This window comes from Plectropomus leopardus, chromosome 16 (assembly GCF_026936395.1).
Source record: "Plectropomus leopardus strain MGB_pleo_1.0 chromosome 16, ASM2693639v1, whole genome shotgun sequence".
Classification (NCBI taxonomy): Eukaryota; Metazoa; Chordata; class Actinopteri; order Perciformes; family Serranidae; genus Plectropomus; species Plectropomus leopardus.
In genome coordinates, this window is record NC_142191.1 from 20,672,059 (window position 1) to 20,693,893 (window position 21,835).

Here is a 21,835-nt window from a genome sequence, read left to right on the forward strand (position 1 = left end):
TTTACTACGGCGTGTCTTCGCAGGGTATTCTAAACTGTTTCCAGGTGTTTTCAACAGTTTTTGGGACATGTCAAATTTTGACATTTTTGCCTTACTATAGTCTTGGATTTTCGTTCATTTTTTCGACATGTCAAATTATGCTGTTTTTGGCTATTTTTGCAACTTCCTTTGCTACGGCGTGTCTTCGCAGGGTATTCTAAACTGTTTCCAGGTGTTTTCAACAGTTTTTGGGACATGTCAAATTTTGACATTTTTGCCTTACTATAGTCTTGGATTTTCGTTCATTTTTTCGACATGTCAAATTATGCTGTTTTTGGCTATTTTTGCAACTTCCTTTGCTACGGCGTGTCTTGGCAGGGTATTCTAAGCTGTTTACGGCTGTTTTCAACAGTTTTTGGGACATGTCATATTTTGCCATTTTTGCCTTACTATAGTCTTGGATTTTCGTTCATTTTTTCGACATGTCAAATTATGCTGTTTTTGGCTCTTTTTGCAACTTCCTTTGCTATGGCGTGTCTTGGCAGGGTATTCTAAGCTGTTTCCAGCTGTTTTCAACAGTTTTTGGGACATGTCAAATTTTGACATTTTTGCCTTACTATAGTCTTGGATTTTCGTTCATTTTTTCGACATACCAAATTATGCTGTTTTTGGCTCTTATTGCAACTTTCTTTACTACGGCGTGTCTTGGCAGGGTATTCTAAACTGTTTCCAGGTGTTTTCAACAGTTTTTGGGACATGTCAAATTTTGACATTTTTGCCTTACTATAGTCTTGGATTTTCGTTCATTTTTTCGACATGTCAAATTATGCTGTTTTTGGCTCTTATTGCAACTTTCTTTACTACGGCGTGTCTTGGCAGGGTATTCTAAACTGTTTCCAGGTGTTTTCAACAGTTTTTGGGACATGTCAAATTTTGACATTTTTGCCTTACTATAGTCTTGGATTTTCGTTCATTTTTTCGACATGTCAAATTATGCTGTTTTTGGCTATTTTTGCAACTTCCTTTGCTACGGCGTGTCTTGGCAGGGTATTCTAAGCTGTTTACGGCTGTTTTCAACAGTTTTTGGGACATGTCAAATTTTGACATTTTTGCCTTACTATAGTCTTGGATTTTCGTTCATTTTTTCGACATACCAAATTATGCTGTTTTTGGCTCTTTTTGCAACTTTCTTTGCTATGGCGTGTCTTGGCAGGGTATTCTAAGCTGTTTCCAGCTGTTTTCAACAGTTTTTGGGACATGTCAAATTTTGACATTTTTGCCTTACTATAGTCTTGGATTTTCGTTCATTTTTTCGACATGTCAAATTATGCTGGTTTTGGCTATTTTTGCAACTTCCTTTGCTACGGCGTGTCTTGGCAGGGTATTCTAAGCTGTTTACGGCTGTTTTCAACAGTTTTTGGGACATGTCAAATTTTGACATTTTTGCCTTACTATAGTCTTGGATTTTCGTTCATTTTTTCGACATGTCAAATTATGCTGGTTTTGGCTATTTTTGCAACTTCCTTTGCTACGGCGTGTCTTGGCTGGCTTTTCTAAACTGTTTCCAACTGTTTTCAACAGTTTATGGGACATATCAAATTTTGACATTTTTGCCTTACTATAGTCTTGGATTTTCGTTCATTTTTTCGACATGTCAAATTATGCTGTTTTTGGCTCTTATTGCAACTTTCTTTACTACGGCGTGTCTTGGCAGGGTATTCTAAACTGTTTCCAGGTGTTTTCAACAGTTTTTGGGACATGTCAAATTTTGACATTTTTGCCTTACTATAGTCTTGGATTTTCGTTCATTTTTTCGACATGTCAAATTATGCTGTTTTTGGCTCTTTTTGCAACTTCCTTTGCTATGGCGTGTCTTGGCAGGGTATTCTAAGCTGTTTCCAGCTGTTTTCAACAGTTTTTGGGACATGTCAAATTTTGACATTTTTGCCTTACTATAGTCTTGGATTTTCGTTCATTTTTTCGACATGTCAAATTATGCTGTTTTTGGCTCTTTTTGCAGCTTTCTTTGCTATGGCGTGTCTTGGCAGGGTATTCTAAGCTGTTTCCAGCTGTTTTCAACAGTTTTTGGGACATGTCAAATTTTGACACTTTTGCCTTACTATAGTCTTGGATTTTCTGTCACTTTTTCGACATACCAAATTATGCTGTTTTTGGCTATTTTTGCAACTTTCTTTGCTATGGTGTGTCTTGGCAGGGTATTCTAAGCTGTTTCCAGCTGTTTCCAACAGTTTTTGGGACATGTCAAATTTTGACACTTTTGCCTTACTATAGTCTTGGATTTTCTGTCACTTTTTCGACATGTCAAATTATGCTGTTTTTGGCTATTTTTGCAACTTCCTTTGCTACGGCGTGTCTTCGCAGGGTATTCTAAACTGTTTCCAGGTGTTTTCAACAGTTTTTGGGACATGTCAAATTTTGACATTTTTGCCTTACTATAGTCTTGGATTTTCGTTCATTTTTTCGACATGTCAAATTATGCTGTTTTTGGCTCTTTTTGCAACTTCCTTTGCTATGGCGTGTCTTGGCAGGGTATTCTAAGCTGTTTCCAGCTGTTTTCAACAGTTTTTGGGACATGTCAAATTTTGACATTTTTGCCTTACTATAGTCTTGGATTTTCGTTCATTTTTTCGACATGTCAAATTATGCTGTTTTTGGCTCTTTTTGCAACTTCCTTTGCTACGGCGTGTCTTGAAAGGGTATTCTAAGCTGCTTCCAGCTGTTTTCAACAGTTTTTGGGACATGTCAAATTTTGACATTTTTGCCTTACTATAGTCTTGGATTTTCGTTCATTTTTTCGACATGTCAAATTATGCTGTTTTTGGCTCTTTTTGCAACTTTCTTTGCTACAGCGTATCTTGGCAGGGTATTCTAAGCTGTTTCCAGCTGTTTTCAACAGTTTTTGGGACATGTCAAATTTTGACATTTTTGCCTTACTATAGTCTTGGATTTTCTGTCACTTTTTCGACATGTCAAATTATGCTGTTTTTGGCTCTTTTTGCAACTTCCTTTGCTATGGCGTGTCTTGGCAGGGTATTCTAAGTTGTTTCCAGCTGTTTTCAACAGTTTTTGGGACATGTCAAATTTTGACATTTTTGCCTTACTATAGTCTTGGATTTTCTGTCACTTTTTCGACATGTCAAATTATGCTGTTTTTGGCTCTTTTTGCAACTTCCTTTGCTATGGCGTGTCTTGGCAGGGTATTCTAAGCTGTTTCCAGCTGTTTTCAACAGTTTTTGGGACATGTCAAATTTTGACATTTTTGCCTTACTATAGTCTTGGATTTTCTGTCATTATTTCAACATGCATTATCATGATGTTTTTGGTTTGCAACATATTATGCTGTGGTGTGTCTTGGCACAGTACCTAATGGTATTTTGATGTGTTTTCAGCTTTTTTTGAGATGTCATATTTTGACATTTTTAGCCATTTTTTCAACAGGCAGTATTATCGTGTTTTTGGTTGTTTTTGCAACATACTGTGCTTTGGCGTGTCTTGGTAACTTATTTTATGCTGTTATGGGGTGTTTTCAACAATTTTTGGGACATGTCATATTTCGACATTTTTTGCCTTACTAAAGCCTTGGTTTTTGCGGTCATTTTTCAAAATGCATTGTTTTGGCGCTTTTCGTTGTTTTTGCAGCATATTATGCTAATGCATGACTTGGCAAGTTATTTTATACTGTTTTGAGGTGTTTTCAGCTGTTTTTGGGACATGTCATTTTATGACATTTTTGCCCTACCATATAGTTTTGCCTTTTTTGGTCATTTTTTCAACATGCATTATTCTTGTGTTTTTGGTTGTTGCTGCAACATATTATGCTATGGCGTATCTTGGCACACTACTTAATACTACTACTACTACTACAACTACCACTACTACTACTACTACTTAACAAGCACATTCTGTCAAAACACCATAGTATAGTATGTCAAGAAATGTCAAATTTGAAATATCAAAAAAATGGCTAGAAACAACATCATATATCTTCTAGAGATGTGTCATAGTATACAAAGTGGGGAAAAAAGGCCAAAAATTTAGCATGTCAAAAAAATTGCCGAAAATGCCATAGTATGGTATGTCCAAAAACGTCAAATTTTGACATGTTTAAAAAACTGCTGAAAACTACATGAAAAAGCATGTTGTTACCTTCTTTAATAGAATGTTGAAAAAACTGCCCAAAACACCATAACATAGCATGTTTACAAAAAGACAGATTATGCCATACTATAATATGGCGAAAAATGTCAAAATATGACATGTCCAAAAAAAAGCTGAAATTCGCATAGTATAGCATGTCGAGACGCATCGTAGTATAGAATGTCAAAAAAAAGCCCAAAACATCATAATACAGCATGACGAAAAACAACCAAATAAGCCATGTTATAGTATGGCGAAAAATGTCAAAATATTACACATCCAAAGACAGCTGAAAACCACATAAAATAACATGTCGTCCAAAATGGCACAAAAAAAGTCATACTATAGCGTATTGTACAGAATAGGGCAATAAAGCATGTTGTTTAAAAGAGCATAAAGAGGGTTCATTCTCAGCATCAATGGTTTTTAGCACAAAATGGTGAGTGTGTTGAGATCTTATGTTACATTTTCCCCACGTGTTCTTTTAATCTGCAGCATATGAAGAAGTGAAGGGGGCGGTGCCAGAAGCGATAGAACAGAAGATGGAGAAGGAGAGAGAAGGTGTCACGCATCTCAAACCTGCTTCCGTCAGGCAGGAGATGACCGAGGAGGACCTGGAGGACTGGCTGGACAGCATGATCTCCTGAAAATCAATTCGAACAAAAGGACCTGATGAAGACAGAAGAACAAGTTTAAAAACTAAAAACTGGACTTTGGTGTTGAAATTCAAACTTAAATTTCACCTTTAAAGTCAATTACAAAGTTGACGTGTTGGACAAATATTCAAAAAGGACTTCGAAAAGTAAAATATTCTTTGCTTAAGTCTCTGCTTTTTGGTTTATTGAAAAGAGGCAGTCAAGGCAGTAATTATAGTTTGCGAGGTTGAATGGGAGACAGTGTGTTTAGAGGTGACACAGGTCTGTTATAATATATCCAAATGTTGTAGTTGCATTTCGTGTTTGAGAGAAAGAATGATGTGTTCCTTGTGATAAGTTTCAGAAATTTCGCCATCAGAGGAATCTGAGCTGCAAAGGGGAAGGACAGACAGTGAAACTTTGCTTTATTGCATCAATTACTTTATTCATTTCCTCCCCCTCATCAAAAGAAATGCGGTTTACCAAAGCTACTACATACATACAAACTGTCATACAATAGCAGTTAACCATTTTGTCGTCAATAAATCCTTGAACCAGGTTTTGTTTTTTTCCATTTTCCTCTTTGGGGGCTCTTTTACTGTGAAAAGAAGTGCAGGCGGGCAGGACATCACAGCTTAGAAACAAAACCAAACTAAGCAACATTTACACAAGGATCATCTATATTTTATACAACAAATGTTTTCTCTTTTTATAATTTTAAAGCCACAAAACTATTTTAAGCTAAATCTGCTTGTAACTAATCCAGAGCTAGAGCACTGCTTGTGTCAGGAGGGACAAAAATGATAAATTTGTTTTGCATAGTTTCTCATAAGGCACGTCGGCACATGATAAACACCCAAAGTGAGTCGTCTCTGGTCCTGGAAGAACCATCTTTTGTGACTGTTTTCATCTGACAGATTTGAAAGGCAGATCAGGTCTCACTCACCTTATTTGATGTTAACTGGATCAATAGTGATCAATACTAGCAGCACATATCCGTTCGGTTGGTTCGGTAACAAGTGACACGAACATCCTGGCGTTAATTCTAGAAATTGTGCATATTCAGACATTCAGCTGTCATGCTGTAACCCTTCACGTGTATCAAACGTCTACACACAACAAATTGTGCAACAGGTTGGGGTTAAGCAAGTGAAAAGGCAATGTGAATCAGAATCAAAAAAAGAGTTTGCATAAAAGAGGCGTCGTGGCAACTGACTATTTTTCAGTTACAAGGAAGAGGACTTGGATGCACAAACCCGAAATGTCCAGTTAGTGGTTCACAAAAGAAATCATTTTCTTAAAATGATTTCTTTTGTGTATCTGATATTCAAAATGTTTTTTTGTTTTTTTTTTTCAACACCATGGCAGCAGATAAAGTCCAGCAATTCTTCAGGTTCTATTAACAGGGTGAAGTCAAGTTCAGTGTCTCTTTCGAATAGAAGGAAAGTAGAGAGGAGTGTTTGGGGCTCGACACAAGGCTAGCCATCTCTAACCCAACTGGTCCTCATACTGCTTACGGAAGCAGTCTCCAGTAGGGAAGAAGTCCCAGCATCTCTCCTGGTACATCTTCCACACATATGACTCCTGAAGGAAAAAGATCTGTCAGTTTCTAATGATGTAAGGGGACATTTCACACATTAGGATCAGTTTTATAAGTTATAATATAAAAAAGTCATACTAAAAAAGTCATACTATAGCATATCGTCGAAAATTGCAGAAAAAAGTCATAATAATAAGTCATATTATGTCATGTTCAAAAACGCACCAAAAAACTCTTACTATAGCATGTGTTTCAAAGTAAAAAAAAAGTCATATTTTAGCATGTCGTTCTAAATCGCAGAAAAAATTCATACTACATCATGTCTTTTTTTATTCTTTTTTTCCTAAAATAACCAAAAAAGTCATACTTTCGTAGGTAGTTCCAAACTAGCATCACTATTCATACCACAGCATGTCGTCTAAATATCATGAAAACAGTCATAGTCTAGCATGTCATCCAAGATGGCCTGAAAAAAAAAACATAGCAAGCATTTCGTTCGTGTTGTCCAGTATAGCATTTGGTCCAAAATAGCCTTAAAATATCATGGCACAGCATGTCGTCCAAATAGCATAAAAGTCATACTAAAGCTTGTCCAAAATGTCATGAAAACATCATAGTATAGCATATCGTCTATACAGCATGAAAGCACATGCTTAATTATCATGTGTGTCAAAAAATATCATGGTTAGAATGCCAAAAAAGTCACGGTGCAACATGTACGTCATAAAAAATGTCATAGTACTGTTTGTCAAAAAGACATAACATGGTATGAAAAAAAGGCATGGTTTAGTGTGTCAAAAAAGCTGTGGTCCGCATGTCATACAACATGTCATAGTATAGCACACCAAAAAAGTCACAGGTTAATATAGCACAGAAAAGTCATAGTAAATTATGTAAATAAAATATCATAGTATAGTTAAAAAAAAGTCACAATATAGTTTGTCACAAAAGTCATAGTATAGTATATCTGAAAAATCAAGGTATTTTATTTTTAAAATTCTTACGACATTATGTCAAAAAGTAATAGTATATTGTGCCAAAAGAATTAATAGTATATAGTGCCAAAAAAAAGTCATAGTATGACATAACGGTCAAAGTATACTATATTATAAATTCACAAAAAAATGTTTAAGGGTTTTGCTTGCAATTGAAAATTGAGAATCTGTTCATAGGAGCAATCGACCAGGACAAATTCCAAACGTGAAAAGCGTAATGTGTCAAAAATGAAAGGTCCAAATCCAGATACATTTTTCAGTCCTACTCATTCTAAAATACTCATTATGGGTTACGAGCATGACATTATTTTTATAATGAAACATCAAAAATTAGCAATAGAAAACCTCATATATTACAAATCACAGTTTGCATGCTGAAATTTTGGTTTAGCATGCCCGGTGATTAAAACCAAAAATGGATACATAATATAGATGCTGTAGTAAGTTAATACATAAGTATAATTTGGACTAAGACGTAAACTAAAAGACGTATTGGGCCTTTTTATATTTTCTGCAGAAACACTAAAGACTTCATTTGCTTGTTAAAGCACTGAAGCATTGCGACTATTCTCTACTAGAAAACTGAATTTGGTTCTTGTTGCAGCCTGATGGTGCTGCTACAAATTTTTGCTAAATTTGTTAAATAAGAACACTGCGTGTACATAAAATAAAAAACATCTTGAATCTCAGGTGAAAAGCAATAACAAGTTACTATCAAAAAAGTCAAAGTGAGCCCACGCATTGCTCCTTGCTGCTGCTCAGCTGTACTTATGCAACATAAGTGGGTTGAAATGTTGCACAAGTGAAACCTACTGAAGTTTCTGTAACCTTCCTTTGGCTGTCTTGAGATTGATCAGACACATCATGTCTTATGGAAGAAAAGACTGAAGAGAAGTTTAAAAAAAGATGTTCTGAAACTGATCACGTACCTGACCCGTGTGTTCAGTCTCGTCCTTGTTAATCAGGTACATCAGGAAGAACCTGCTCACAGGAAGAACACGAGTAGTGTGAAAATTGTCACGTTGTAAATCAGAGATATGACTTTGGTCACGTTCTGTGCTCGCTGCTGCACTTACAGGTAGTTGGCTAGGTTGTGCTCTTGTAGGGTGTGGGTTTCAAACCCGTGAGGCGTCCGGTCAAAGTAGTCATTCCCAATGCCACAAATGAAGCATTTGGTCTGAAAGAAGAATAAGAGAGGGTGTTGACGTTTTGATGCAGGGTAACTGTGGGTCAGTTTATACATAATGCTCTTGATGCTGATGTATTTAGGTCGGTGTCACACCTTCATTTAGCCTGGAGAGATGAAACACTGTCGCCTTTTTTACAAAACAATCAAAAATCAAGAGAAAAGTGCCCATAAACACAACACACTCCAGTTTGACCTCCTTTTCACTTTGTGTGTATATTCCAGTACTCACGTACTTTAGGTGGTACTATGGTTATCACATAATTTCCTTAATTAATTACTTAATTGACACTTAACCTATTAGCAGATGGATTTAACGTACGTTTAATGTAGTTTCACTTTTAAATCTATGATCATAACACCAACTGTATTAAAATCTGGTGTTTGGTCTGCCTAATTACGATCCTTTTACACCACAAACAAGTTGTACTGGAGCGTCTGGAATAGAGTGTGGATACACGATCCGAGCCTGACAGGACCTGACGGGTTCGGCCGGGTTCAGGTAAATATTTACAAATGATGTTCAGGTCCGATTCGGCTTATGACAGACCTACTGTCTGCATTGGGCTACTTCTTCTACAGTCCTGGGGTAAGTTATTTACATTAAAACATTTACATTTTCACACGCAAGACAAGTCTATTTCAGGTGGTAAACATTAATGCAAGTTAAAATTAGCTACGTAATGATGGAGCATGCAAGAAAAAATTTGTCATCGCCTAATATCGAAAGCTTGTTTTTTTCGCTCGGGATTTTTTCAAGACCTTTCTTCTTGATAATTTCAAACAAACCACAATGGTTGGATTATTGAAATAGTTCCAAAAAGTTCTTGTTGAGATGAACCACTAGTAAGACTCGACTTTTATTATTTTTATTTGCTAATGTCATTGCATATAATGCATGTATGTTTGCGGCATGTTTGTTAAAAGTGTTTACTCGTGTAAGCCCAAACAAAAAGATGCTTTTTGACGGTCATTTACAAGGCGCCATTTGTATGATATAGAGGCTAACTGTAGCCAGACACTCAGTTATTGAGTAATGTTACATGAACTGCATTGGGCTTGGATAAAACATAAAAAACAGAAAGCATGTCAGGTATGGTTACAACTCTCTTAGTGTCGAGTCTGAGCCACATTCTAGTGTGAAGGCGAATCAAGATCCTCCTTTTTCCGGCACAGTCTGGATAGTCTGTACAAGAGTTCCTAACCGAATGGGTTAGATGTGAAAGCACCTTATGTATCAATATATTCCTCCACATCTTTCTAAATAAAAAAAAATTGTAGCTGACATGTTTCCTCCTTGTACACATTGTTTCAGTTCTGGCTGCACCCAAGTCTCACCTCCATGTCCTCCTTCACCTGCTCCTGCTGGTCTCTCAGCTCGCCAAAGGCATCGATAATCAAACCTGTAGGAGGGTGCAACAGATGGCCCAAGTGCTGAGCATGACTTATCTTATATCACGTTTTAAGTTGCAGTCGTGCATTAAGATGCAGAAAGCAGATAAATGACAAAGACCGTGTACCCTGAATGATGGCCAGCAGGATGACGATGACAAAGAAGAAGAAAGTGATGTCAAACAGGATGCGGTAGAGCTCATAGGGGTCTCCAGCTGGGTCCTCCAACTCGTCTCCGATACCACCTCCAGCTCTCACACCCACGTACATGTGGAACAAATAGCACTGCCAAGAGAAACACAGCACGGTTACTGAGAGAGTCAGCCATAAGCTGAAACCATTTGTAGAGTTTTAAAGGCAGCTGTATCTTATTCTGTGGGAACTGAGGATGCAAAACGGAAATCAAATTTTCTTTTTCTTCCATTTCAGATGAATAAATAAATTCAGTGCACTATGTGGCTGAGGATTCAGTATGCGACTGGAAAAGCATCTATTGCGACAAGAAAATAAAAAGCCTAGAGAAGCAAAATAAAATGTGTCTAATAAAAGGTTCCGAAAAATGACTATCCTTTGAAAACTACTGAATCTGTAAGCTGGGAGAATATGCAGAAAATAATTGGTGAGGTTTTGCATTTGCAAAAGTTGCGCATGTTGATGGTTTGGAAAGTTATTCTTGTACAAACTTCACTAATGAAAAATACTTTCTTTTTAGTCTAATAGTCACCTCCTGCTTTCATCGCAAGATGAAGGCCAGCAGGCAAAAATGTTTCAGTCAAACATTCAAAATAAAAGCCTGGAATCCTTTTCAACTCAAAACATTTGCCCTTGCTGAAGACTGAAAAGCCCTTTTCCATATTCACAATTTTTTGTCTCCCTAAATTGAAGTTCCTCTCAGGGTAATGAAAACTCATCTCTGTTCATCAAAATCACATATTTATAAGTTTTTCAATGGAAAAAAAAAATCCCTCGAAGTCTTAAAATGGTTTGTATGTAACTACACCTTCGCCTCAGTTAGCACGTGCAGATCTATGAATACCAGTATGCTAATTAACCCCCGCTTCTGCTTTCCTACAGCTACTGATTATTTCACTCGTGTAAGATAAACTGTGATAATGAACGATCACTAGCTCAGTGCAGCGTAAGTTGAGTTAATGATTCAGTGTCAATTAAATGATTCTGAGAATATTTGATGAATTGTCACATATACTCTAGAGTCTATAGATGATCTGTTAAAACATCTACAAAATAAACTGATGCAAATGAATTATTAAATTTCAACAAACAAGCTGTTGAAATGTCACAAGTACTCTATAAACCATCTGTAGGCGGACTAAGTGTTACCCAGTTTTGTTCCTGTAGTGTGTGAGGAGCAACAGCTCGGCCAAAACAGCACATCACACACAAACAGGTCCATTCAGGAACAACCACAGTCCTGACTCTCAAAACTGGAAATCTTGCAAGTTTCCCATGATCGAATGTGACTTGAGAAAATAAAAAAGAAAGTGGTGAATGGCAGTCTGGATAAATTAGTTGTTTGTTTTTGCACTCACTACTTTTCACAGAAAATATACGGTGCAGAGAGACAGAGATGACAGAAATGACACCGTGAGCATGGGCTGTACATGTTTTGGTACCAGCTGAGTCCTATTTGAAATTGCATAAAAGTTTTTAAGATCTGTGAGAGCGCCTGCAATCGTCAGGGTCGCTCCCTCAAAACGGGATATTGGACTGTAAGTATTGAGCATGCTGAATATTTGCGATTTGAAATGGATGGATCTCAAGCAGAGCGGGGGGGTGTACGTAACATTTTTAACATACCTCACAACTTTAACATGCCTTTTTCAGAACTAAGGAAATCAAAAAGCTGAGGCTTTACTCATGATTGTCAGAGCGGGGTAATCGGGCCCAGAGTGGGCTTGATTTTTGTTCGGTATGCAGCAGACATATGGGACATAACATATGAAACCTTTAAAGAACACATGGTTTTGAGAATGTCATCGGCCTCTTTTACAAAGCCTGTTTAAGGGGGAAATAACACACTGTTATGATGCCTTGCTGTTCTGTATGAAAAGTATAATAGCAGAGTGGAAGAACAGAGTTGTCCCGCCAAAAAGCAGCAACAGAAATAGGAACAGCGTCCCATTGAAGTCTGTGTAAAAGGGACAGCCGGCCGGACAGGACCACGGGCTGGACAGGTGTGATGCTTTGATGGCGTGTTATGAGTAACTACGTTGTGACATCAAGTTGGAGATTTAAAAAGCAGCTAGTAGGAGTGAGTTGTTATTTAAAAAAAACAGAAGCCAAAAATGTCTGTAAATTGCGTAAAAAAAATGAGGTCTGGGAGCTCTTTACCCCCCGAGCAGAGGACGAGATAATATAACAGGGACTGTAAACGAAGATTATTTCCGTGTTATGCCAGTGCTGTTATTTAGAAAGTAGCTGAGACATACAGTATGTTGTGTCACACTAGAGGCACGCCTCCTTTGCCTTTGGCCATTTAGACTGGCATGCAGTCTAAAATCGCACACTGCGGCGACATGACGCTGTTGTTATTTGGTTTTGTGTAAAAATGCAAAGGCTGTGTAAAGGAGGAAATCAGTAGTATGTCATGTAGCATCTAAAAACACCACAGACATGTTAACAAAGTTAAAAACATTGGAAGGGTCTTTAAATATATATCGGAGGTGGAGATACATACCGTCATCATGTCATCGCACTTCATGTCCGGCTCGTCTTCATCCTCGCTCTTATTGTAGAACTTTCTGAAGAAGTTGAAGGCCACCACGGTGTAGAGATAGACGACCACCGCCAGCAGACCCACAGTCAGCACAAGCTACAGGGAGAGAAATTTCATTACTTCGCACGCACCGTATCATTTAATTTGACCTTTTTTTTTACTGCCAGTAACAACTTGAGTGGAGAGTCGAGGGGGCAGCAGCACCTTTTCTTGTTTATATGTAGTTTTTAAATTAATCTTTTAAGCTTTTGTTAGAGAACTGAATCAACTTGTCAATGTCGGGGCAGTTTTTTTAAATGGGGAGAGGAGCACAAAAGAACTGCAATATTTACAAGGTCTCTGCATATGAATTGAGGATTTCAGTGCGGCTTTCATCGCTATTCAGACTTCCGAGACCTGCAGAAATTCAGTAAAACAAATTCTTGCCACTAAAAACCTTCATTTATGCTCCATCAGTGACCTGCGGTTTACTTGCTTGTTATCTGCATTTTAAATATGAATACCACCTGATATATTTGCTGTCAGAGGCATAATGATGTTAATCCATGTTTCCCAACCTTGGCATAAATTAAATGTTTCAAGCCTTAATCCGTTACTTTTAGCTTTTTTAACCATTTTTAAACCATTTGTCTTCCCAATAATTATTCAATACCTTACGCATCACTTTAAGCCTTTTCGCCTTTCATCAAATTGATTTAGAAATTTCCATCAATTATAAACAGTTAGCCTTTTCACCAATTATCCAGTACTTCAGCTAACTATTTCAACTACTACCCCATTACAGTTTACCTTTTTCTTTCAACAGTTATGGCCAGATCCACAGAGAATAGATTGCACCCTCTAATGGCACCATGATTTGCTCAGAATTAGCACCAGCAGCACTCTGCCCCATTTAAGCACACTAACCACAAAAGAATTTGCACTAATTATATGCCGGCGTTAACACCCTTAAAGTTTGGCAGCTGAGCACAATTTGTCCTCCTTTTGCATTTAATTGAGTGTGCAGATCTTTTTCCAGTGTTTCAGGCTTTTTCTCCATATTTCATGATACAGATTGGTTCATAATGAAAAATGCAGAAACCACACAATTTTGCAGAAAGCGTCAGTTTTGTTTGTTGTCCACAGTTGGTGGTGAGTCACAGCTGGCTCCAGCATCTCACAGCAGCTGACACGGTGCATGTCTCTCCAAACTTAGAAATAGGTCGTGCACTTTCACGAATGGTGCTGCGGTTACAGGATTTTAATGTAATTAATTAATGTAATTAATTCTGTTTCACATCCATACAGGTCAGCTGTTACACGCAGATCCCAGGTTTATACAGTGAAATTGATTGTATAAGGCCCGTATTGACGAATCATGAACTCCATCGATAATTTTTCATTTCAAAATCGATATAAGCTCACAATCCACTTGATTCCCCTCCCTCTGTAGATTTTGCCAATAATATCACTCAATATCATTAAAAGCTCACCAGCTTGGAAGAGAGAAAAACTGCACCTATTTAATACGAGGGTCTAAAAGGCGTGAAACAGTACCACTATAACTGCCTGTGGCAAATAGCACTTTGTGAATTAGATGGTTTTTGCTATAAGGGTTAATTTGTAAAGGAAAGGGGCAATTTTGTGCCAAATTTTTGGACATTTCTTAATTTACATACATGCAAATGGGACAGGTGCGCCTGGGACAGTGTCTGCTTGGCAGTGCAGTTGCAGGTATTTTACTTTCTGTGTGTGCTTTGTGGATTTCTTGCTGTGTTTTTCTCTCACTTACACAGGTTTAGTAGCCATAAAAGCAGTGCAATCCTTTTGTGGATTTGGCCCTTTATTCTTTATTTTTAGCCATTTCAACTGCCTATCCATTATTTTTAGCTTACTATTTAGCACACCAATCCATTACTATTTACCTAATTAACTTACCTTAACTTAATTACTTCAGTCATGCAAACTGTTCAGACTTCCGAAGGACGGTTTGGAAATGCAGGTCTAAACTACTCTTAATCAAAGAACTCTTATGTCTTCATTAACTTTATTGCAACAGTGAGATGAAAATCAAAATTTATCTTATATTTGATTTGTTAAACTAATAAAAAGAGTGGATACAATTTACTTAAGCAGTGCTTTACTATTAAACACCTTTGCTTCTACATAACTTCTCTTGGTGGTAAAATATGAAAGACCCCAACTTTCTATAAGTCAGAAAAAGTGGATGACTGCCAGAATGATAAAACAGCAAATCCTGTGGTCTTTTAATTTTTATTCAATTCCATTATTTTTATTTCTCATGGTGTATCTTTTTTAACATCATGAGCTGAAAATCTTCATAAACATTTTTCTCAAGAGGGTAATTTCTTGATTTGATTATCTTGGTGTTATATATGAATCACAAGGCTAGTTTCTTTGTTCCTATTATCTTTCACAGACCACACACAGAAATTATTTGCGAAACAACTACCTCAATTTTGAGATGAGGGTTTGAAATAACTATATTCTGACAGCAGATTCCTTTGAACTTGTTACAACTCAAAAACCCCATAAATATTTTCCTTAATTTTAAGACTTTCCACTTCGGAGCAGAAACTCAGAAAAAGAAAAAATGAATAATCCCTCCACAGGAGTGTGGCATGATAACTCTTCCTGTACTCTGACTCCCTCTGCTGGATGAACTACGTACCTGCTTGCCGTTGTGTGTGACAGAAGACAGGATAGTGCGAAGAGTCTTGAATCCCATGGCGATGTCCAGCAGATGGGCAGCAAAGAAGAAGTTGTTGAAGTGTCCGAAAATGGACATGGTAGTGTACCAGATCAGATACAGGAAGTACTGTGGGAAAAGAAATGCCATTCATTAATGACAAGTTACACATCAAATGAAAATTGAAAAAATCTTTGCATTGCTCTACTTATTTTCTTTGAATGTGCAAAATGTTACTGTATAAATTGGCATACTATTGTTGCATGTAGATTTTACATTTGGGTCATCCCATACCGACTCACCAAGGACCTCCCTGTTAATGTCATTGAGTGTCTTGAAAAATGTATGTGAAAATGTTTATAAAATTCACAGGACCTTGCAAATTAACATAGCTCTACTCAAAATTATTTTTTAATTATGAAGTTTTGATGTTTGGCCCAAAGAGATTTAAATTTAATCTTTTTTCGTGTATTGTATTCTAGGCCATTGCTTATTTTCCACTGGATTGGGTTGAAATTTGTATTGAACATCATAGAAACGCAGAGAATGATTTGCAATATGTATTTATGTCAATAGTTGTCTCTAAATGTTTTAAAGTACTCTTTTTTTGAGCAAATGAAGAATACTGAATTTCTAAAAATAACATATCCACTACTTTTCACTCTCTTGCAACCACATGTTGATTGTGTGTCAAACTACTATTTTCTATAATATCCAGAAGTAATTTGACCCAGCATAATAAAAATGTGAGAAAACATAAGATAACGTAATAACGTAAGATATTTTGACTGCAAATAGTTTCGAAAGAATGATTTCATCTTTAAAACTTTTTCATGTGAAAGTATTAACACTTGCAAATATACAAAAATCTTAAATTATATTACTCTTTTATCATTTTCACTGGCTGTAATATTACATTCAGTGGTTATTTCGTAGGTAGATATTTGCACAATGTTGATCTCAAGGTTTTCTACCTCTGTGTGATACATTTAGAGCACATTTTAAATCGAGTTTGGGAAATTTGCAAGTTACAGCTTCTAACAGCTTGGTTTGTTGCAAACCATTATCAGAGTTATGTTTAATTAAACTTCAATAACCAGTCAAACTACAGATTTATGTGGCACTCCATTTAAAACAGGACTAACACTTGTAAAGCTTATTTAGAAACATTACTAAACACACTGCAAAATAACCTTAACAATCAACACTGCTCACAGGTTTAACATTTTTAAAGCTTCTTAAAGTTTTTTCACTTCATTTCCACCACAGTGATGAAGACATTAAATAAACTTACATTATCAGTCAAAACCACGCCCATTTTCCAGATGTGATACTTTGTATCAATGGAGCTCAGCCTGCCAATGAGAAAACAAAATGATGAATCACAGAAGTGGTGTTGCTGTATATCTAATGTGCAAGCATTGAAAAAATGTCAACTATATCTATGTATGAGGACCATAAGGTGTTTGTGTCTGTTTTTTTTTAAAAATTTTTATAAATCCTTCAAGCCAAATTTTAACAACCCCTCAAGACAGAGTGTCTGCTGTGTATTTTCAGTGGTTGAAAACAGAAACAATATAAGGGTGCGGTTCTCACCAAGAGAGCAAGGAAGCTTCCTTCTCTACAGTCTCCACTGTGGGGTCAAAGTCCAGAGCACTCTTATCCAGGCCTAAGAGCTCAGCGATGCGTTCAGCTCCATACAGGTCACCATATTTGTTAATGACCTACATATACAGAGGGGAGACAGCTGGGTCACTTCACATCAAACTTTAAGAAAGAGGCCTTGTTTGTTTTGGAGATGACAAAGCAACACAAGATTTGTGAAAATGAGGCAGAGCTTCATTTTACCAGAACTATAACTATCAATTATTGTCTGAAGGGAATGCATCAACTATACCAATATCACCCTCAGAGAACATGTAAACAACTGCTGAAAACTTTGTTACAACAACCTGAAACAAAATTTGATCAGACTAGATAAGTGTGATCAGTAGAGTGCAGATATCTGTCAGGTGTGTCTGTGGGTGTGTAGCTGGAGAGGAGGGAGTGCAGAGCTGGTTGTGTGTCCAGCATGTGAGCTTGACAGTGTTGGAAAAATTCATGAATTAACATGCCTAAATTTAGTGAATCATAACATATTGGGTATTGAGTATGGAATGAATCTGCAGATGCTACGATACAAATTAAGACCAAACTTTTCTAATGATGTCAGTTTTTGAGCCCACGACAAAGACCAAAATGTGGCCTGCAACAGACTGGGTAAGGCTCATTGTTTTTAACCAAGCCCAGAAAAGACAGAAATGCCTTTTTTATTTTATTTTATTCTGTGTAAGATTCAAAAATGAAGCAGTTGTTTATCACTTGCGACCCCCACTGGGCCCTTTTGAGAGGAGTCAGCAGTCAATGATGGTATAAAACGGAGAAATCAATAAAACAGGTTTCTTAAAAAAAACTGGGAATCATAACAGGCATGAAAGGTCCTGGAGCATATAGTCAGAAATGTACACACAAAATATATTAGGCTGATGGTTAGTTAGCTGCAGACAGATATATACACACACACACACACACACACACACACACACACACACACACACACACACACACACACACACACACAAATAAATGCAAGAATCTTCCAGGCCTACACCACATGGAGATAAATAGATGGTCAAGGCAGAAAAATGTTCATCAACCCTTGGTATGTCCATGTTGACAGATAAAATATTACTAAATATCTTGTTATATCTTTTATTTGTGTGTCTAAGAAATCAGGTGGATCAGTTGTCACTTTTTTTGTTGTTTGTTTTCTTTTCAGTTTTGACCTTAATTCCTTGTACACACTCACTTTGCGCTTGATAAACTTGTCCCAGTAGTTGCTGGGGAAAGACCTGCAATAGAAAGTGGAAGGAAAACACAAATAATAAAACAAATAGTTTGATAAAGTATCTCTTATAAAAATATTTTAACAGAATTCCCTTATTAAGACTGATATATGCTTGTACTGCACACAAAATGTGTCAGCTGTTTTCATTCGTGAACTTTACCGTTCTTCTCCTTTTGAAAAAAATGTTGTGTGTAAACATTTAAAATGATTCAAATTATCCTGATAGGGCACATTGTTGTTTGTTTCAAAAATGAGAATATCCAAAACTGGTTTACTTCATTTAACCACCCCACACTCTAAACTTCAGAATTAACCATAGCCTCCCCAAAAAAGGATTCAGTTCATAATATCACATGAAGAAAAGCTGCAAACCTTCACACTGTAGAAGCTGGAACATTCAAATGTTTTTATTTGATAAATTCCTTAGAATTATAAATTAATTATTCATTGTCCTTGATTAATTCTCCATCAATCAACATAACGGTTAATAGACTAATAGTTCCCAATAGTCACTATTCTGAACTTTCTCATGCCGATCAGTTCAGTTTACTGAAGAAATCTTATTTTCTTCTCTTAAACAAGTTGTTAAATGATCCATATAAATCACTGATAGGATCCATATTTGACACTAATATTGATGTCAGGCGTGACTGAGACCAGTGACTCACGGGGTGTTGATGACAAGTCGATCCCACTGGCCCTTGATATCATCGTCAGATGGCTGTTCGGTGATGTAGAGACCGTCAAATTCAAGCTTCCTGGCAATCTCCTTCTCCCTCTTGAACACCACCAAAGGTACCTAACAGCAAAATATTAAGATGGTTGACTAAAACTGTGACTTAAACAATGTGATCATCTGTAAAGAAATGATTTGATGAGTTTATTAAAGCAGTAATAGCACCATGAATCTACCTACCTTCAGGAAGTAGTACCCGAAGAGACAGACGAGTGAGATGACGGTGTGGAATACAGCCAGGAAGCGCAGGGTTGGTAACATGTAGCCGGTGCTCTCCTGCAGGACAAACTCATCCATGTCGAAGAGCGTGTCCTCATCGTCATCCTCCTCATCACCACCCCAGGTGTTTTCCTCATCTACTTCTTCAGCCTCACCAGTGACCTAAAAAGCAAATAATATATACCACATATGTGATGAATGATCTGTCATTTAGTGCATTTTTTGACATATTATTTTTTACATTACATATTTCTGACATTTCTGTCTATAGTTTTGATTTTACTCTTTGTCCTTCAGTGTCCCTAATGTCGGGTTCAGACCAAACAATACTTATTGCATTTATGAGAGATGCTTTGTCAGATTAGGTGATTATTGAGTCATAAAATCTTGCTATTACTTGGTCAAGGCACATGACTACACGTTGGCCCATGTCAAAGCTGGCCAACTTCCATGACTAGTGTGATGTCATGAGGAAGGAGGTGCTAGGGACCAATCTCCAGGAACAAGAATGTAAACAAACAATAGCAGTGTGTATGATACTGGCTGTCTTCTGTTTGGAAAAGACTAAAAAAAGGAAGGGAAAGAATAACTAACTATTCCTTTGTTTCACAGTTCCAGTTATAATATTAATTTTCACGTTGTCCTCTTTTGCTTTGCCATGTTTACAGTTGGTCAAACTCACAGATTCTGTGGGAATGCCAGATGTGTCCTCACTTACTGTCTACAATGACACACTACAAAAGATAAAACGATTGATCAGCGCCCACTGTTATTCCTCTTCAAAGCCAGCACTCTACAACAACCAGGTCAGGCTAAAATTCGACTGATGTCGTGTTATATGAGCCACACATCAATCGCTTGCTTGAATTGTTAGTGATCATCACATGGAAATGCAGGTGTTCAGGTAATGATTTCAATAATACATCTGAGTAAGTCAAGATATTTTTTTGGTATCAGCACAGCGATGAACAGAAAACAATTTCCAGGTGGCTAAATCAGACTGCTCCAGCATGACACTGGCTTTAGCTGAACTTATGAACTAATTTATGTATGGATTTAGGATTGTCACAAAGCTGGTAATGGATGTTAGCTCTTGTGACTAGGTTTAATAAGATTTTCTAATTTTAGACTGTGATTTAGACTGTTTGGCTTCTTTCATTGATTTAAAAAAGGATTTGTCTGAGAAACTTTATTTGGATCAAGTTTTGGCTTAGGTTACTAAAAGTGTCTTTCCAGACAATTTTTTTTATATGAACACCAAAAACACACACACACATACACACACAAAAGTTGAAATCAGTCAGTCAGTCATTTTCTGTAACCGCTTGTCCTCGTAAGGGTCGCGGGGGGGCTGGAGCCAATCCCAGCTGTCATCGGGCGGAAGGCGGGGTACACCCTGGACAGTTCGCCAGACTATCGCAGGGCCGACACATAGATGAACAACCAGACACACTCACAGTCACACCTAAGGGCAATTTTAGAGTCATCAATTAACCTGAGCTGCATGTCTTTGGACTGTGGGAGGAAGCCGGAGACCCCGGAGAGAACCCACGCGAACACGGGGAGAACATGCAAACTCCACACAGAAGGGCCCCCGCCCGGACCGAACCCCGTACCAACCGGGATTCGAACCAGGGACCCTCTTGCTGTGAGGCAACAGTGCTAACCACAAAGCCACCGTGCTGCCCCTAAAAGTTGAAATATCACCCAAAAAGTTTTTATCCTTGACTAGAGTGGAGAAGGTGGTGTGTTGATAAAAAAGACAATGTACAATGGAAATGGCCTCGGCAAACAAAGCTCCTCTGAAGAGACTAAAAATAAAATGAAAAGATCTGATCCGTGTGGACTCAATATTGTTGGCATATTTACATCACATTTCTTTTATAGTTTTCCATTGCTTGGGATTTGAACAGTACTCTTGCTGCACCCTCTGTGTGAATCTCAGTGCATCCTACTCCTACCTCCTACTAGGAAAAAGTAGTAGAAGCAAATGCGCATTTCTTTGTATTTTCTTTTGCTGACTTGATTTACCTTGTAGAAGAGAAGAATGAAGTTGATGGCAAAACAGACAAACAGAGCCAGGAAGCGCAGGTTGTAGAAGTTACGAGCCAAATAATTCTGTAAGGGGAAAAGTTTTAATTATGGTGAAACCGACTGCTTTGTAACTGTCTGTCCACATTTTAGAAACAATTTACAGAGCAAAGAATACATGCTGAACCACAGAAAACTGAGGAAAAGACATTATGAAACCGAGTCTGTAAGTAGAGTGAGGGCTTACCAGCAGCTTGGTCACATAGACGTCCAGAACAGCAAAGATACTCAACATGAAGGATGGCGCCGCCTCTTTGGGCTGACTCGATCTGGCCTTGGGCTTCTCCTCTGCCACTGGCTCCTTGGCCTCCTCCTCCTTCTTTGGCATGTCTTCCTTCTCCTGGTTCTCTGTGCTGTATTTAAAACAGTTCGTTTTATTTTGTATGACGATAATTAATTTTCCTCCAGCTTAATTTTACTCACTCTGCTTTCTCTGGTTCGCTCTCGGGGGCTTCAACAGCCTTGGCAGCAGCTTTCTGCAAGAGCAGTGACACATTTTCAAGAATGGAGAGACTGAAGGGAAGTGATCATTTAAATCAGGTATCTGCAGTGTTTAAAATCATTAGTCACAGAGAAAAACTTAATGTAATA

General features: G+C 37.5%; 2 protein-coding genes across 4 annotated transcripts in view; one reads left to right on the plus strand and one right to left on the minus strand.

The window, feature by feature from the left end:
* aven (apoptosis and caspase activation inhibitor) overlaps nt 1-5,331 on the plus strand; it is a 76,137-nt gene extending 70,806 nt beyond the window's left edge. For both annotated transcript variants that reach the window (XM_088089333.1, XM_042503063.2), the window contains exon 6: nt 4,633-5,331. In XM_088089333.1, coding sequence (XP_087945459.1) covers nt 4,633-4,784 — 152 coding nt within the window. In that variant the 3' untranslated portion in view covers nt 4,785-5,331. The remainder of the gene's footprint in view (nt 1-4,632) is intronic.
* Nucleotides 5,332-6,096: 765 nt separating this feature from the next.
* ryr3 (ryanodine receptor 3) overlaps nt 6,097-21,835 on the minus strand; it is a 142,353-nt gene continuing 126,614 nt past the window's right edge. For both annotated transcript variants that reach the window (XM_042503061.2, XM_088089330.1), the window contains 15 exons: nt 21,668-21,720; nt 21,432-21,597; nt 21,185-21,271; nt 19,115-19,315; nt 18,867-18,997; nt 18,160-18,202; nt 16,908-17,035; nt 16,606-16,666; nt 15,294-15,440; nt 12,584-12,718; nt 10,014-10,170; nt 9,832-9,896; nt 8,384-8,484; nt 8,237-8,288; nt 6,097-6,356 (listed from right to left, as the gene is read on the minus strand). In XM_042503061.2, the coding sequence (XP_042358995.2) occupies nt 6,261-6,356; nt 8,237-8,288; nt 8,384-8,484; nt 9,832-9,896; nt 10,014-10,170; nt 12,584-12,718; nt 15,294-15,440; nt 16,606-16,666; nt 16,908-17,035; nt 18,160-18,202; nt 18,867-18,997; nt 19,115-19,315; nt 21,185-21,271; nt 21,432-21,597; nt 21,668-21,720 (1,623 nt within the window). In that variant the 3' untranslated portion in view covers nt 6,097-6,260. The remainder of the gene's footprint in view (nt 6,357-8,236; nt 8,289-8,383; nt 8,485-9,831; nt 9,897-10,013; nt 10,171-12,583; nt 12,719-15,293; nt 15,441-16,605; nt 16,667-16,907; nt 17,036-18,159; nt 18,203-18,866; nt 18,998-19,114; nt 19,316-21,184; nt 21,272-21,431; nt 21,598-21,667; nt 21,721-21,835) is intronic.